This window comes from Natator depressus, chromosome 9 (genome assembly GCF_965152275.1).
Source record: "Natator depressus isolate rNatDep1 chromosome 9, rNatDep2.hap1, whole genome shotgun sequence".
Taxonomy (NCBI): Eukaryota; Metazoa; Chordata; order Testudines; family Cheloniidae; genus Natator; species Natator depressus.
In genome coordinates, this window is record NC_134242.1 from 100,724,020 (window position 1) to 100,740,201 (window position 16,182).

General features: G+C 53.2%; 1 protein-coding gene across 9 annotated transcripts in view; it reads left to right on the top strand.

The window, feature by feature from the left end:
- DLG3 (discs large MAGUK scaffold protein 3) overlaps positions 1 to 16,182 on the top strand; it is a 174,369-nt gene that overhangs the window by 112,954 nt on the left and 45,233 nt on the right. For 7 of the 9 annotated variants that reach the window (XM_074962798.1, XM_074962799.1, XM_074962800.1 and 4 more), the window contains 2 exons: positions 5,790 to 5,946; positions 9,523 to 9,625. In XM_074962798.1, the coding sequence (XP_074818899.1) occupies positions 5,790 to 5,946; positions 9,523 to 9,625 (260 nt within the window). Of the gene's footprint in view, positions 1 to 2,930; positions 3,085 to 5,789; positions 5,947 to 9,522; positions 9,626 to 13,903; positions 13,981 to 16,182 lie in introns of those variants that run through there. The other 2 variants (XM_074962806.1, XM_074962807.1) reach the window with 2 other exon arrangements.

The window sequence follows — 16,182 nt, forward strand, 5'->3', positions numbered from 1 at the left end:
AGACTTAGTTCTTTGGGGCTTTATCCTGTTCTTCCCAGGTTCTTGTAGAGCACCCTTTGATGAGATCTTGTTCTGTCTTTCTCCAAATTGTCTGGGGCTGGTCACTGGTGGAGACAGGATACCGGACTGATTGGACCAGTGGGCTGATACAGAATGTTCTTGTGTTTTCCTTCTGTTTCACATTGGAGACAACAGAAGGAGAGCTGTATGAAGCCCAGGAGATCACCTTTGTATAGGCACAGCTTTCAGACCCAGCGTTGTGCTCTTTCTGTTCTCTTTGCAAAGCCAGAGAGCCAAGGGCTTTTCACTGTGGACAGAACTCACTGTTGGGCTCAGTGGTGGCTCAAACCTCCAGGCCGTCAGTGCTGTCCTGCTGTAGCAGTGACCGTTGTGATTCCAGGAGGTCAAGCTGTGTGTAGATATGAGAGCGCTGGGGACCACAAAGGAGGAGTATGGAAAGGCCTTTCCAAGGTCCAAGGAAGCAGAGCAGGTCTCTGATATAACCCTAGATGGTTTTCCCTGCTGATGTTGGTGAACAAGAAACAAGATCAGACTGTAGTGACATTGCGGCTTCCTTCAACAACAGCAGAAGCCGTAGCACAAACTCCTTAGCAAACCTGCCTCAGATCACCAGGTAAACTCTCTTGTAGCTGTTGTTGCAAAAATGCTAAAGTCCAGCTTGAGGGTCCGAGCCAAGGTCTTCCTTGCATTGTAATACAGGAGACACATGGGGAAACTCCAGCTGTGAAAGACCATGGTCTGTCGTGAGGAACAATGGCGCCTCCAGGCAGTACTGTGTCCTGACACCCTTAAGGCATGGTGCGTGTGAATTGCAGGTTATTATGGTGCAGGGGACTCACCCTGTGTGCCAGTATGGAGAATAGCTCTTCTAGTGCATTCGATCCTGGAGAGGAAAGGGCTGCCTAGAGTGGGACACCAACTGGGGAGAGTGAGGAGTCTGTGTGGGCTGCATAGCCACCTCATTCTGCCCTGGAACGTGACTGTGGATCCCAGGGCAGAACTGGCTGTTTGTCATGCCTGAGGAGAGGCACTCAGCACAGGTCTGAGTGTGACTGGAGGAAGGGGCCCAGGAACCACACAGCTGCTCTGGGACTGGGCCGTTGTTTTCTTTCATTCAAAATCGGGATGAAACAGGAGAGTTGTCTGCCTGTTTCTAGCTGCCATAGGGTGAGGACTTCAGCACACTCTGCAAGGGAAATCTGTGTGTCAGGGGCTGGCAGTGAGCTCCTGTCTGCCATGGAGGTATGCTGAAGTGAGATCACACCACCTGCAGCCTGCTTTACCATGCACCATAGCTGTGAGTGAGTGATGTCCCCTTTTGGGGTGGGGATCTGCTCCTGGAGCTCTTGGCCAAGTCATTCGCCTATGTACAAACTAACCCCTCCAGGCCCCCGTGCTGCCAGCCATGTGACGTTTCCATAGGATTTGGCTGAGATCACTCTGTGTCCGTGCCTTTGCGGGGACAAAGCGTTTACATTAGGCAGCTGCCATCCATTACTCCAGGCAGACACTTCAGATGTGGCTTCCAAAGCCAAGAGGGAAAGGGAGCAACTGAGAGGAAATGCACCCAGACCTGCATCCACGGAGTGGTTCAAACACAGCTAGGGAAGCAGGGTTAAAGGTGCTGCCCTGATCTGGCCAGTCAGTGGGGATGGGGCCACACCATGTCAGAACACTGCTAGCCTCATCTAGTTGAGTCCTGTCTAGTCTGAGGTGTGGCTAACCACAGGCTGCCCAGACCACATTAGAAACCTTTTTGGGTGGACCTGTGCTAAACCAAATTAACACCTGTTTCCTTTCCTTGAGTCCTAGCCTGATATAGACAGTCCAGAGAGCGATGCTGGACACAAAGGACACGAGTCCAGCCATGCAGGGCTAGCACAAGGCAGGGTACTGGTCACCGCCCACCCCCCACCCCAATATTTGGGCCAATCCTGATTTGAATAAAAGGGGCCATGATTTTGGTGCTGTCTCATTCCAGCCCCATGTGGGTGAGTCACTCCATGCGGAAGAGGCCATGGCTGTGTAAAGAGCTGTCCCCTGTTCCCCGCTCTTCTGCAGAACCACATGAGGGTAATGTTCTCTTTTGTCAGATGTTCAGAGAGTGGTAGGGTCTGAATACGATCACTTTAATCTGATGGTTTCTTCTAATGCAGGGTTATTGTATTGATGATGAGGTGTGGGGGCTCCCTGCACGCTGAGCCTCTTGTGCACACAGCTATGTGGTAGGGCAGCAGATAGAATTGTGTTGTCTGTTCTCCTGATCTGCCTGGATGGGCAGCAGCCAGTCCTCCCATCAGTGTCAGAGTGCCCCGTCAGCTGATGGTGTGAGCAGTGCGCTCGGCGAACAGTCAGAGGCTGTTAGTACAGCAGATGGTTGACATGAATCAGGTGTTCTTGCCTGTATCAGTGAGCAGTGTATCTGCCCCCTGGCACTCTGTTACTGCATGCTGATTTGGCCCCAACTGCATCTGCATTTTTGAAGAATCACACCCAGGAAACACTATGGAATTTGATTAGCATTTTGATGCCATTGCACTTCTGTATTCTAGGGGAAGGGGCTACTGAGGGGCCTAGTGTCAGTGCTGGTGGGAGAGGTTAACACGAGCCAGGATCTGTTATTGGAGAATATTCCAAGTATACAAAGTAAATTTGACAGCTTATCCTTTGTTCCGCACCTTGGCTTGGGTGATACTGGCTTTGCCTGCGAGGGCAAGAATGGGTTAAGTCTATAAGGTCTAAGCAGAGTGAAGTAAGTGCTGAAGTCTGTGTCCTTTCAATAGCTGAGTGCGGGTGAAGAAGACCCGTGTCCTGCAGCAGCCCCAGGAGAGAGAAGGCAGAGATAAACAGAGCAGGGGGTTGACAGCTGAGAGCATTCAGAACATTCCTGTTCCTCGCACGTGTCCCAGTTGGGGAGCAAGAACCAGGCAGGGAAACCACAGGCAGAGCGCGCAGCACAGCAATGTTCACCGTTAACGTCTCATCATCCATGTCCTATGGGGGACCCCCATCTCTCTCTCCCTCCCGGCAGCAGCCAGGCCATAGGAAGAAATGGGACCAAAGGTACTGTTTTGTAATACCACTTAGTCTGAACTGATGTAGGGAAGGGGAGTGGGACCATTGTCCAGACAGTGAGGAGCGTCTGGGAGAGGTTTCTGGGCCCGGGGTGCAGTGCTTGGCTGGGGTGGTACTGGAACGGACCGAAAAGCCCTAGCTGTTCAATGCCTGGCATTTCTGCTTGTGCCAAGCCTTGGTATAACCTAGGAGTTAACAATGCTTGTATTGGAAGGCAGACAGGAGTGTGTGTTAACATCAGCTGGATGTAACCCAGACACAGAACTGGAATTAGGGGTTGGTATTGGGGGAACATGAGCCTTCAAACAACCCCTCCCTGCAGTGGGGCGGAGGGGTCTGTCTGTCAGCAAGACTGCAGGGCACTGGGACTTTCAGACTCCAGATTCTGTAAGCAGAAGACTGAATGCTCCAGGTTGGACACAGTGGTTTAGGTGTCGCAGCCAGACAAACTGCTCTCCCTGCTGTCTGAGAGTTCCTAGGGTCACAGAGAACAAGGCCAGCTGAGAGCTCATGGGAGCCAACCTGGCCCCCTTCCCTGCAGCATCCTGTCTCTGCAGAAATGCCACAGTGGTTTAAGGGCTGGTGCCTGTAAGCCACAGAGATGGCAGCTTTCAGGGCAGGAGGGGGCAGCCTATGAAGTCAGGTCCAGAGGTCCCATCCAGTCCATCTCTTAGGGGCCAGGGCAGAGTTGGTCTCTATTGGACATTTACTAGCATAGTGCCGTGGGACCCCCATCCCTTCCCCTGGATTGCTGCCACTTTAACACATTCCTCCACAGCAGATGCTCTGGCTTCATTATTAATACATGTCCTGGGTATTTCCATCATCTTCCTGGGTAACTTTAGAGATAAAGTGTTGTTAAACTCTCTGACGAATCTCAGCATTTTGGTATAAATTTGTTCCACTTAATGCTTAGTATTTTCATCAGCCATTTGCTTCTAAGGCACTTAAATGTCTGTCTCCCTGTACCTTTGGTGGATTTCCAGCTTTCACATCCATAGGTTATGATAGAAATAACATTTGGGTTCAAGATTTGTAGTTTGGTCTATAAATTAGATTTTCAATGACCAAATCTTGTTTAAGCTAGTAAATCAGCATTTCTCAAACTGGAGTCTTGACCCAAAAGGGGGTCACAAGCCTTTTGTAGGGGGGGTCACAGTATTGCCACCCTTACTTCTGTGCTGCCTTCAGAGCTGGGCGGCCGGAGAGTGGCAGCTATTGGCCGGGCGACCAGCTCTGAAGGCAGCGCTGTTGCCAGCAGCAGCAAAGAAGTAATGGTGGCATGGTATGGAGGGAGGTGGTTGTCAGAGCCTAAAATGTTTTCAAAGGGGGTCCCGGCAAAAAGAGTTTGAGAACCCTTGTGAGAAATGCAGCTGCTGCCTTGCCAATTTGTGACATTATTGCTTTCTGGACATTCCCATTAGCTTGCATGTTAATGCCAAGGTACGTGAATTGACTCACTTCTTTCTTCCTTTGCCTTCCAAAGAAATACTTCAGTTGGTAATTGCTGGGGTTCTTGTTCAATTTGTTTTTTCATAATTAACTATTAATCGCACCTGTTTTGTGATGCTGGACAGTCTTTCAGTCTTTGCTTATATGTTAGTTGAACTATCACTTAGAAGGCCTGTGTCATCAACAAAATCTAGATCTTCTAGTGTCTTGTTGCTGAACCATGCATTACCTGTGTTGGATTTGTCCATAAGGAAATCAATGGCAATGCCAAACAGGAGAGATGACAGAACACATCCATCCTTGACACCAGTGTCTGTGTTAAACCATTCACTCACATCTGCATTTATTTCACCTGGGCGACCTGCACTTTGATATAAAGCCTTGATAAAGTTAATTATTTGTGGTACCTGAGAGACTAACAAATTTATTTGGGCATAAGCTTTTGTGGGCTATAACCCACTTCATCCAATGAAGTGGGTTTTAGCCCACGAAAGCTTATGCCCAAATAAATTTGTTAGTCTCCAAGGTGCCACAAGGACTCCTCATTGTTTTTGCTGATACAGACTAACACAGCTACCCCTCTGAAATCTGTTAATTATTTGTGTTAGTTTTCAATAGCACTTCAAGATATTCCAGAGTGAATCGCGATGGAGGCTGTCGAATGATTTTGTAAAATCCATTCCTTTGACAGAGTGGGTTTTGCCAGTCAGTGCTCTTTGGTTATTCTCAGGGTGAAAGTCTCTGGCTGGCATAAAACTGCCTCCCAGCTGACTGCCCGATAGCTTTGGCCTGGTGGCATGTTGCCCGGGCTGCAGCTTTCCTGGAGCCCTATTGTAGTCCCCAGAGTCAGTCCTTCCCTTCCCCAGCTCCTTTCCTCTGTGTACAGAGCCCTGTTCAGCCAGCTGCTAAGCTCCAAACGCCTCCAGCCCTTGGCCTAGATCCTGTGACTGACGGGAGCCCTAGGCTCCAGCCTGTTGGATGGTGCAACTCCCAGCACCTGCTCTGTGATTTGTCTGCCTCCTCATTTCTGACTGATGAGTTGCAAGAGGCTGAGCTTGGGTGCCGGGGAGACTTCACCCCTGCCGGATTCCAGGTGCATCAGGAAACTCTCGCCCTGCTGTGCTCGGTGGCTTTCCTTCTTTCTGCACAGCTGCAAGCACCAGATCCCAGGGCACTGCAGTTGACTTTGTTGGCAGTTGTGCCCTCCTTTCTCTAAATGTCTCTGATGTCTGTTCACATAGAGAGCCCCGGAAAATCATCCTGCACAAAGGCTCCACTGGACTGGGCTTCAACATCGTCGGGGGAGAGGATGGAGAGGGGATCTTCGTCTCCTTCATCTTGGCTGGCGGCCCCGCCGACCTCAGTGGGGAGCTGCGGAGAGGAGACCGCATCTTATCAGTGAGTCCTGTCATTGCTGTTGAGAGAGGCCTTGACCAGCTGCAGGGCTTGTGTGCAAGGAGCTGCTCTCGCTGTTACGGCTGCGTGATGTCTAGCAGTCTGCCTCTTCAATCTGCCTGTCTCCCCTACCTCGGGCATTTACAGAGCACCTGTCTCCTGGCCTCTAGCAGTTCATTTGATCTCCTTGTGTTTTGCATTCCTAGTTATCATTCTCAGCAGTGCAGACACAAATGCATCAGACTCTTTCCACAGCAAAATGAGGCTGCCCAGGCAAAGCTAGGAGAGCGAGGCCTGGATACCAGGCCCCGCGATTAGAGCCCCAGCGGCTAAGTCAGGACAGCAATGTACACAGTCCTGCTGGAGTTCCCAGTCACAGACACAGCAGGGTCACTTCCACGTGTGTTTTCATTCCTCAGCTCTGAGTGTGCACGAGGAGCTTTGCAGTATGAAAATTTTGCAGTTTGGCCAACAAAACGCAGATTCCCTCCCTCAAAGAGTGAGGAGTCCCAAGGTGCAGACCGGGGCAGTAGCTCTGTGTGCTCAGGGTAGCTGTGTGTGTGGATGCTGCCTAGAAACCATCCTTTCAGCCACACACCAGAGAGATTCTTTACTGGGGTTCTGAGCTTGGCCTGGCAGTGTCCATTTCATCTCTCAGTTTGGCCCCTGCCACTGTGATGAGTGTATTGATTCCATGCAGATGAGGCCAAAGCAGATCGGGGGGGGGGGCGGATTTTCCTCCTTTCCCTGGGGTTTTGAAGATTCCCACCAATTTATGCCCTTACCTCACAGGGACTGACCCACAGATGTGACTCCCAACACTGAGCAGCAGCGACCACTGTAGAGCAAGGTTCAAATTCCTCAGCCTGACCCTGTTGTTCCTAGCACCACTGTCCAAGCTTTTGCCAATCCAGGGAGGGAGAAGCAGAGGCTAGGAATTACAGCTGAGCCCTGGGGCAGAAATGCAGATTGCCACAATGCTTAGGAGGGGAATGATTCTCTCCGGGTGTGTCTCCACAACAAGCGAAGGTGTGATTGTAGAGCAGGGAGGCATACCCACGCTCGCTTCCAGCTAACTAGTGCAGGCAACAAGAGGAGTGCGGGTGCAGTGACATGGGCCAGCAACTGGAGTCCAAGCCCCCTGGGGACATAGGTATGTACTCAGCTAGCCCATGGCACCACGTCTACGCTTCTAGAGACCTTGGTTCGAACACAGAGAGGGTCTCAAGGGAGTTTGGAATGAAATCTCCAAGATGCCTTTGTTCACATCATAAAACAACGGTACTTGGCGTAACTGGTGTGGGCTGAAATCGCAGGTTGGGACTGCGGAGGCGTGGCTAGAAGTCCAGGACGGGACTAGCCGGAGGTGCCTTGGCAAACCAGTGAGTAGGGAAGCTTGCACAGCCCTTGCCTCCGCTAGCCCTAGCTCTAAGGAGTTCTCTAGGGCTGCTGGAGATCTGTATTGCTAGGGAAGACATCAGTCACCTGGAATCCAGGCATCCCAGATTCCGAGGCATTTACTCTAGTGGGGTAACAGATAGGGTTCAGTTGGGAGCTGGACTTTGAGCTGAAAAGATCCCCAGATGCAGCTGAGCGTTTGGCCCTGAGCAAGCTAGTGGGAGGGCACTGTCTGGGGAGGAATGCCCTGGTATCTCCTCCTGGACAGCGCATGGGGTAGGGCAGGGGCTCTCAGTCATCTGGGTGAAGAAGGACTCTAGATCAGGGGTGGCCAATCTGTGGCTCCGGAGCCACATGCGGCTCTTCAGAAGTGAATATGCGGCTCCTTAGGCACCGACTCCAGGGCTGGAGCTACAGGCCCCAACTTTCCAGTGTGCCGGGGGGGGTGCTCACTGCTCACCCCCTGGCTCTGCCACGGGCCCTGCCCCAACTCCACCCCTTCCCGCCCCCTCTCCTGAGCCTGCCATGCCCTCGCTCCTCCCCCCCCCCCAGAGCCTCCTGCATGCCACGAAACAGCTGATCGGGAGGTGTGGGTGCTGATCAGTGGGGCTGCCGGTGGGCAGGAGGTGCTGGGAGCGGGGCAGGGAGCTGATGTGGGGCTGCTGATGTGTTACTGTGGCTCTTTGGCAATGTACATTGGTAAATTCTGGCTCCTTCTCAGGCTCCGGTTGGCCACCCCTGCTCTAGTTTGATCTGAGAGACTGTGATTGTATCTAGAGCCTTTTTGGAGAGGGGTCAGAGTGTGTGTGTTATTTGTAATGGTTTCCTGTTTGGCTGCTGAAATCGGTGTGGATCGTTTCTGTCGGCTGTTGCTCTTACTCAGCCTGTAGTTTGGAGTACTAGTCCTTCTCTACACAGGACAGTGTTTCGGTATGAGCTTAGGTGTGAATTCAAACTGGTCTAGTTATACTGGTATACCCCGCCCTCCCATTTGGACATATTATACAGGTATAAGAGTAACTTTTTACATGTAGCTTATGATGCTTGGGAAGGGGTTTAAGAAAGCCACTCTTAGGGCATGTATTCACGGGCGGCAGCGCTTTCATGTGGCTTGTGTGGTCGCAGCACTGGGAGAGCTCTAAAAAAACCACCTCCAGGAGGGGCGTAGCTCCCAGCGCTGGTGCACTGTCTACACTGGCACTTTACAGCACTGAAACTTGCAGCACTCGGGGGGGCTGAGTTCACACCCCTGAGCGAGAAAGTTGCAGCGCTGTAAAGTGCCAGTGTAGACAAGCCCACCCGGGGGGATTGTATAACTAGATCAGTGTACCCAGTAAATCTTTTCCCTGTAGATAAGGCCTTTAGTGATGGGAAAACCCCTTTCTCTCTAATGCATGTGAATTTGTTACTGTCAGGTTGAAGATATTGTCCTTCCCCCTCAGACGACTGAAATGCATTTTGAATCCACACACAGAAATATTTCAGTCCGTTGCCGGGCGTGTAGCAGTCACTGCAAGTTAACCCAGATTTTGTAGAGGTGACCACCAACTGAGTTTCAGTCGCTGCAGGTTCAATCAGTCCAGAACACCTCGCTGGCACAGACAGAGAAATGTCAACCTGACAACTGTCACCTTTACCATCAGAGCTGTCAGCTCCCTCACAGGTTCCTTCAGTTCACCAGCAGGCAGTCCAGGGGAAAATGGGTGCATTCGTGGGAAGACTCCCTGCCTCAAAGAGTGAGGAGTCCTAAGGTGCAAACAGAGGCAGTAGCACTGTGTGCTCAGGGTAGCTGTGTGTGGACACAGTACCTTCCCCTGGCTGTATAGGGGGTGAGTGAAGCCATCTTCTCTCTGCACTATTCTCAACCAGCAATCTACCTGTGGTAGCCAAACGGCAACTTGCAGCGAGAGAGAGAGAGAGCAAGCTGTGCAGGTGTATCGCTGGCTAGGACTGAAGCCTGGGGTCAAGATATAAATGGGGGGTTTCTTGTGGCGTTGCAGAGCGTAGCATCTTAGGGGACGTTAGCTAAGGGGATTATTTTTGGAAAGGGGCTTCTGAGCAGTGTATAGAGCAGACTTGAGAAGGGAGTCTCAGCTGGTGAGCTGAGGGCAGTTCAAGGCATTGTGGCTCTAAGCTGCCCTATCAATAACTAATCGGATTCCCTCATTTGTGTTTGGTCAGGTAAATGGTGTAAATCTCCGGAATGCAACTCACGAGCAGGCGGCAGCAGCTCTGAAACGGGCGGGGCAGACAGTGACCATCATCGCTCAGTACAGACCTGAAGGTAAGAAATTGCCAAGAGTGCTGACACGCACTGTACGGCCCGGCTGCGGGGCCCCCTCCCTTGTACACTAGCCCCAGCCAATCAAATCAAGGGCCCCGGCTCCAAGGTGATCCTAAGTCTTTGACTTTTCACTGTGGATATGTCACCCTGGCTATTAGACATGGGGCTGGAGTGCTACGTCTAAAGGCTCTTCAGCTGAAATTGCTCCCCACTCGATGGATGCTGCTCAGTGTTGTGTCATTGGCCCACCTCTAGCAGGAAGCATATGTTCCCCCTTGCATTGACATTCCAGCAGCCCCTCCTTTTATGTCCATATATGGAATTGGAAGTACTGGCAGCTACACCTAGTGGTGACTTCTGCAGACATTCGTGGCTCTAAAGTAGCCTGTGAAGTTTTTCTCCATGTTCTGGAGGTCAGGCCTAGACTATGCACAGAGACCAGGACACACCATGCCCCTGACATGCCGGTTTTCTTGCCATTACATCTGGCTGATGCTATGGTTCAGCTGAGGTCACACTGTCCTTTGGGTTTGCACTCCCCTATCATCCTCTAGTCAGAGGTGGAGAACGAGTCTCCATCCCAAGTACAACTGGAGAGTGTCCACCCCTGGTGGACGAGAGTGATGCTTTTATTGCTCCTGCCCCCGTCGGCGCCCCCACCTCTCTCAGTGCACTCCCAGCTCCTGCCCCCCTCTTGACATGCCCGCCACCCCCGCCCCCTTTGGCACACCCCCCATTCCTGCACCCACCATCCCTGCCCCTCTTGGTGTGCCATCCACTCCAAGTTGTCACTTAAGGTATCCTGAAAGGACAATGACATGCCCGTGGTCCCAAGCCAGATAAGGACACTCACCTCATGTATCGTTCCCGATTCCCTCAGCTTAAGCTTGGTAGCAGGTTTACAGACTGACTACAGTATGCAGGGAACTTCCAAATTCCTTCAGTTACCAGCTAGACCAATGTTGGTGACCAGCCAAAGGGGGAACCCTTGGGTAAGGGGGCAACATCCAAGGTGTCTGGTCCCCTTCTCAAATAAATGTTGCAGTAGTAAGGGCAGCCCTGAGTGCACTGTAGGGTCCCACAATGTCAGTATCCTAAAAAATGGTGCTGATCCAAATGGACAGTCAGGCCTCATCACATTTCACCCCCAGAAGCTGCTAGGGACAGGCTCTCACCTCCCGCAACAGGAAGCTGTTGGCATGTGGACTTAGGCCTCACCTTGCAGGACATCCCAGAAGGGTGGGGAAGGAGACCGCAGCAGCAGACTGGCTCAGTTGGGTGGTAAAAAATGTGGGTCTGGTGCTTGATGTTATAGAGAAGATTGAGGCTACATTTTTATGCTTGGTAAGTCAGCCATCTTGACTCATATTCCTGTTACCTGACACAGACTTTCTGGGAGCTCTCTAGTCTCCACTAAATGGGGACCCGTTACAGATTACTGCCGTTAGAGAAAAGAGGGATTCTTGTTCTCAAGAGGTATCCTGCTGAAAACGATCCTGCTCACATTTGCACACCCACCTGCCTCACAAAGGTGGGGACAGATCTAGTGTTATTTCCTCATTTGGAAAAGAGCAAAGGTGCATCTGTTCTCAGCTGCTGGAATGTGCACATGCCTACTACTGGTGAAGGGGCAAACACTGCAGCGGTCTGAATAGTCTGAATTCCAAACCATCCCAGGCCGGCCAGCCAGGGTCATTAACATAACCAGCCTTTAGGGAAAAAGACTAATACACCAGGTCTGACATGCCCACAAGGGGATGTGTTCTTGCTGCGTATCAGTCCCCATGTCCATATCCAGGGATCTGCAGCCTTCTGTGCATGGGACAAAGAGTCTATGTATTTAGAGATGGCATAAAAAAACTCGGGAAAAACCATCTTTCCCTGAGCCCTTGGTGGAGCTCTGCTTATTGTTGGTACAGGAGGGAGCGGAATGGGTTGTCCATCCTAATCCAGAGCTCTGCGCTCCTCTTTGTACGTTTTGCATTATCCCTTGTTCTGAAATTTAAGAACAGGTGAGGAGATGCAAAGAGGACAACAACTAATGTTTAGCTATTCAAGAAGAAGGCGCATACATTTCCAGAAATGTCAGGGGCAAATGGGAATTGGGGTCACAGGTCAAAACTGAGTTGTGTTGAGACTAGATTAGCTGGGGGGCTGTAGGTCAGACCCAAGGCACATGAGCAGAGCTGGCTGAAAGCCCCACAATTCAGGGGACTGGGATGCTTCACCAGAGTTGTGGGGAGGAGGTTCCCAGGACTGGCGTAGCAGGGAGTGCTGGAGGCCAGGAGTGAGGTGCATCTGCAGAGTTGCATAAAGGAACACCCAGGATTGGATTAGCTGGGGGGGGCTGCTGCTCAGGGTGACAGATTATACAATGTAAAACAAAACTTTATTTTGGAAAACATCTTTCATATAAACTGCAGCTGGAAATGCTTTACTGACAAGTTAAATAAATCCCATTCCTCACTCAGACCCCAGAGCCACAGGCAAGGGATAAGAATGTAGACAGAACATGGGAAAGACTCAACTGCTTTACCATCCCTTGTTATATCTGACACAGTGGAGTCCTGGGGAAGTGTCAGGTGTCTTTGAGTAAGATTCAGGTGTTTAATAGAGCAAGTAGATTAGCCCTTGGCAGTGTCTTTTCTCCAGGTCAGTATGGCTCACTGGCCTGAAATACTGGTGTTTAATAACTTGCTACAGCTGGGAGCCCTCATCCTGCCCTGGGTAATCCAGGATCCCTGCAAATTAGCAGGACTTCATGTGTTCAGAAAATCTATTGGAGCAGCTCCTGCCAGGTGAAGCAAGGGGCCATGGGCTGAAATTGGAGCCAGAGCGGAAATTCTGAATCATTCTCATTTACAGCCAATCTAAAATCCTAGAGTCCCGGCAGGCCATTCTGAGTATGTCTACAGTGCAGCTGGGAGCAAGCCACCCAGCCTGGGTAGACAGACTCAGGATATTGGGGCTGAAGCCTAAGAATAGTGTGGACATTGCAGTTTGGCCTCCCAAACCCATCCAACTGCTTAGGCTTGAGAGGCAAGCTGTAGGCCAAGCAGCAGTGTCCACACTGTCTAGCTAAAGCTTCGTGAGTGGGAGTTTGTCTCGTTCCCAGCTGTAGACTCGTCTTCCAGGGGCAGCAGCCTGTTCAGGGTGGAGGGGAAGGTTCTACACAAAACGGACATTCCTGTGTCATTTCTCATTTAATAACTTAGTTTTGCTCCAAGTCACTAGACAACTCTATATTGAACTAACACCAAAAGTGACTTTCACTAACTGTACCTGCTCACAGGGGGGTTTATCATCATCTCCCTGCAGACGGGTCATCTGCAGGCAGCTCCACTGTCAAGGCTGCTCACTTGGGCTTTGTAGTTTTATTCCCAAAACGGCCCTGTTCCCCAATCAGCAACGACTGGGCTTTGCGTAGTTCATCCTTCGTGTAACTGTGCCGAAGCCGAATTACACTCGGGATGAATTTGGCCCAGGTCGGCTGCAGCTCCTTAAAAGGAAATGGTGCGTCTCGCGGGCAGGGCCCAGGCCTGTGGCTGTCACCGGCGGAAAGTCCCTGTCGTGCTGGAACCAGACTTCCCTGCTCCTTCGGCCGCGCGGTCCCCGGACAGGAGCGGGCTGCACCGCGTCCCCTCCCCGCCGCCACCCAGCCTGGCGCGGGAGTCGGACCACCCGGGTCCCACCCTCCCGGGCCGGGCCGGGCCAGCCCGCCAGGCTCCCCCGGGGGCAGGCCCCTCTCTGGGCTCCCGGGGAACGGACGCCCCGGGGGCAGCCGGCCGGTGGATGGACGCAGAGCTTCGCCTCGTGCGCCGGTTTCGCTACAGTCTGCGTGTGAACGCTGCCTTTAGCCTGAAAGCGGTTGCGAGCGGCTGGCTCGCCGCGCTCCTTCTCCCGCCGGGCCACAGCCAGCCTTGCCCCGGCTCGGGTAACGCCCGCGGGCCGGCCGGCCTGGGGGCAAGCGGGCCGCCGCCGCAGCGCCCCGCTCGCTGGCAGCCCGCGGGCCCTAACCCCGCCGCGGGCACCCGCTTCCCCTCAGGAGCCGGGCGGTGCCGGGGGCGGGGCGGGCACGCGCGCGGGCCGCGCCAACCGCCGCCTGACGGGGGGAGGGGAGCGACCGGGCCGGCGGGGCGCCGTACGTGCAGGACAATGGCGGTGATAGGCCGAGCGCGCGGAGGCGGGGCTTGGGGAGGGGGTGGGGACCGAGGAGGGGAGCGGATGCTGATTGGCGCGAGGCTGGTCGGGGGGCGGAGCCGCCGCCGCCGCCTCCTCCCGCCCGTGCGGCTTTGTGTCCGGAGCCGGGAGCCGGGCTGGTCCGGCGCGGGGCCGCCTGAGATCCGGTCTGCTAGGTGAGCTGGGGCGGCCCGGGCCCCTCCCCCCCCGCGGGGCTCTCCCCTGCCCCCCGCCAGCCTCCTCACCCCGGGGGGGTCCGACCCGGGCCCCTCCTCCCCCCCCGCGCGGCTCCCCCCCGCGGGGCTCTCCCCTGCCCCCCGCCAGCCCCCTCACCCCGGGGGGGCCGGGCCCAAGCCCCTCCCCCCCCGGCGGGGCTCTCCCCTCCCCGCCCCGCCCCGAGCCCCTCCCCCCGGCGGGGCTCTCCCCTCCCCCCCGCCAGCCCCCTCCCCCCGGGGGGGCCGGGCCCGGGCCCCTCCCCCCGCCGGGCTCTCCCCTCCCTTCCCCCCCATCAGCCCCCTCACCCTGGGGGGGCCCGGCCCGGGCCCTCCCCCCTTAGTCTTCCCATCCCTGGGCCCCGCACCCCCTCAGCCCCCCTCACTTCGGCCCCTCCCCCTCCCAGGCCCCTTCACCCCGGGGGGTTCGGCCTGGGCCCCGCCCCCCGCTCACCCTCCCTTGTCCACAGGGGACTCGGCCAAGGGCTCGCCCCCACCCCCGGGGGGCTCCGCCCGTGGCCCCATGTCGCGCTCAGCCCCCCCAGCCCATCCTAGGGGGCTGCACCTCAGAGCCCACCTGTGTGACCTGTCACCGCCCGTTTGCTCCGCGGGCTGGGCCCTTTGTCCCCCCGCCCGGCGGGTCTGGCCGGGTTGGGCTGGGTCCGTAGGAAGGAGTTCGTTGCCGGTTCACTGACGGTCTAGCGGCCCTGTGCTGGCTGGTCTGGGTGTCCCACAAGCATTCCTCCCGGACTCTGACTGGCCAGCACGGATGGGTCGGCTTAAGGGCCGAGGTGATGGTCTAGTCTGATTTCCTGGGTAACACAGGCCTTAGCATTTCACCCACTGGTTTCTGCCTCAAACCCACAACTGCTGGTTGAGTTGGATGTATCTTTTAGAAAGACATCCAGGTTTGATTAAAAACTTCTACTGTTGGAGAATACACCCGGTCCCAAGGTAAATTGATCCAATAGTTAGTTTTCGTCTGTGTTAAAAATTTACATTTTATTTCTGTTCTGATTTTGTTTAGTTTCTTCTTCCCATCATTGGATCTTTTTCTGCCATTGTCTGATAGATTAGTTTAATCCACTGAATTAAATTAAACTGGAATAACGCACACTCAACTCCATATGTGGACACTTGTTCTGGAATTCAGGAATCACTGTTGCACTTTAAACTCAAACCCAACCTTAATCTGAATGAACTTTAAGAGTAGGCAAGTCATAAAGTCTGGCATTTGCTACAAAAATGAACTATCATCAGAGCATAGAGGCTCTTAATAAAATGCTGTTTGTACCAGCAAAAGAGTGCTTTTGCCAGTATAGTTTCTACTGGTTCCCCAAACAAAATAAGATACCATAGAAGCATATGTTGTTAGTATAACTGTGTCTGGAATGATTGTGCAGTTACAGAAATGTCCTTAAAAAATCATGCCAGTAAGTGACATTACTGGCAAAAGTTTTTGGCTTAGACCAAGCCTAACACATCTGAAGGTGCTTTAGCTGGTTGTATTGGAGCCTGGGGTGCACTAGGCTTTAACTCTTCCAGTTTATATCTTCACCGCCAAAAAAAAGTGATCTCCCTGTTTAAAAAAAAAAAAAAAAAAAAAAAAAACCACCTAACTTGTGATAGGTCTCTTGCTGTAAAATTCTAGTGGAGACAAGGTACAGGTGGATTTCAGCGTGTCCTGAAGTGAGCACTGTATCCCACTCTCTATTGGACATGTCTTGGGACCTGGCAGAAACCTTTTGGTATCCTGCAATAGTGTAATTTCTGAGCTCTTGGGGTTTAGCCTACTGTCTTTCTCCTGGGTGTGGGGGTGCAGGGTGAGGGGATAGTTAAGTGACATGAGCTTTTCTGACCCCTGAAGGCTGATACTGGTGCCCCTTGGTGATGCTCAAGATGGCTTTGAAAGAGGGTGGGGAGGTAATGGACTTTACAAACACGTTGAATAGTCATTGTAGTTCCTTAGAGGGCTCTTCTGGCACCTGGATGTACACAGAGCTGCCATTTCTGGGGGGGCACTGGGGCTAGTCCTGTGTCTGAAGCAGGTGCTGGAGTGGCTGTATCAGCAATGAAGAGGTACTCTCTGATGCCCATAGCTGGCACTGCTTGGTGAAATCTGGAACCTGTGTGCTGCTTAGGAGTCAATCCTGTTGGCTCTTTCTC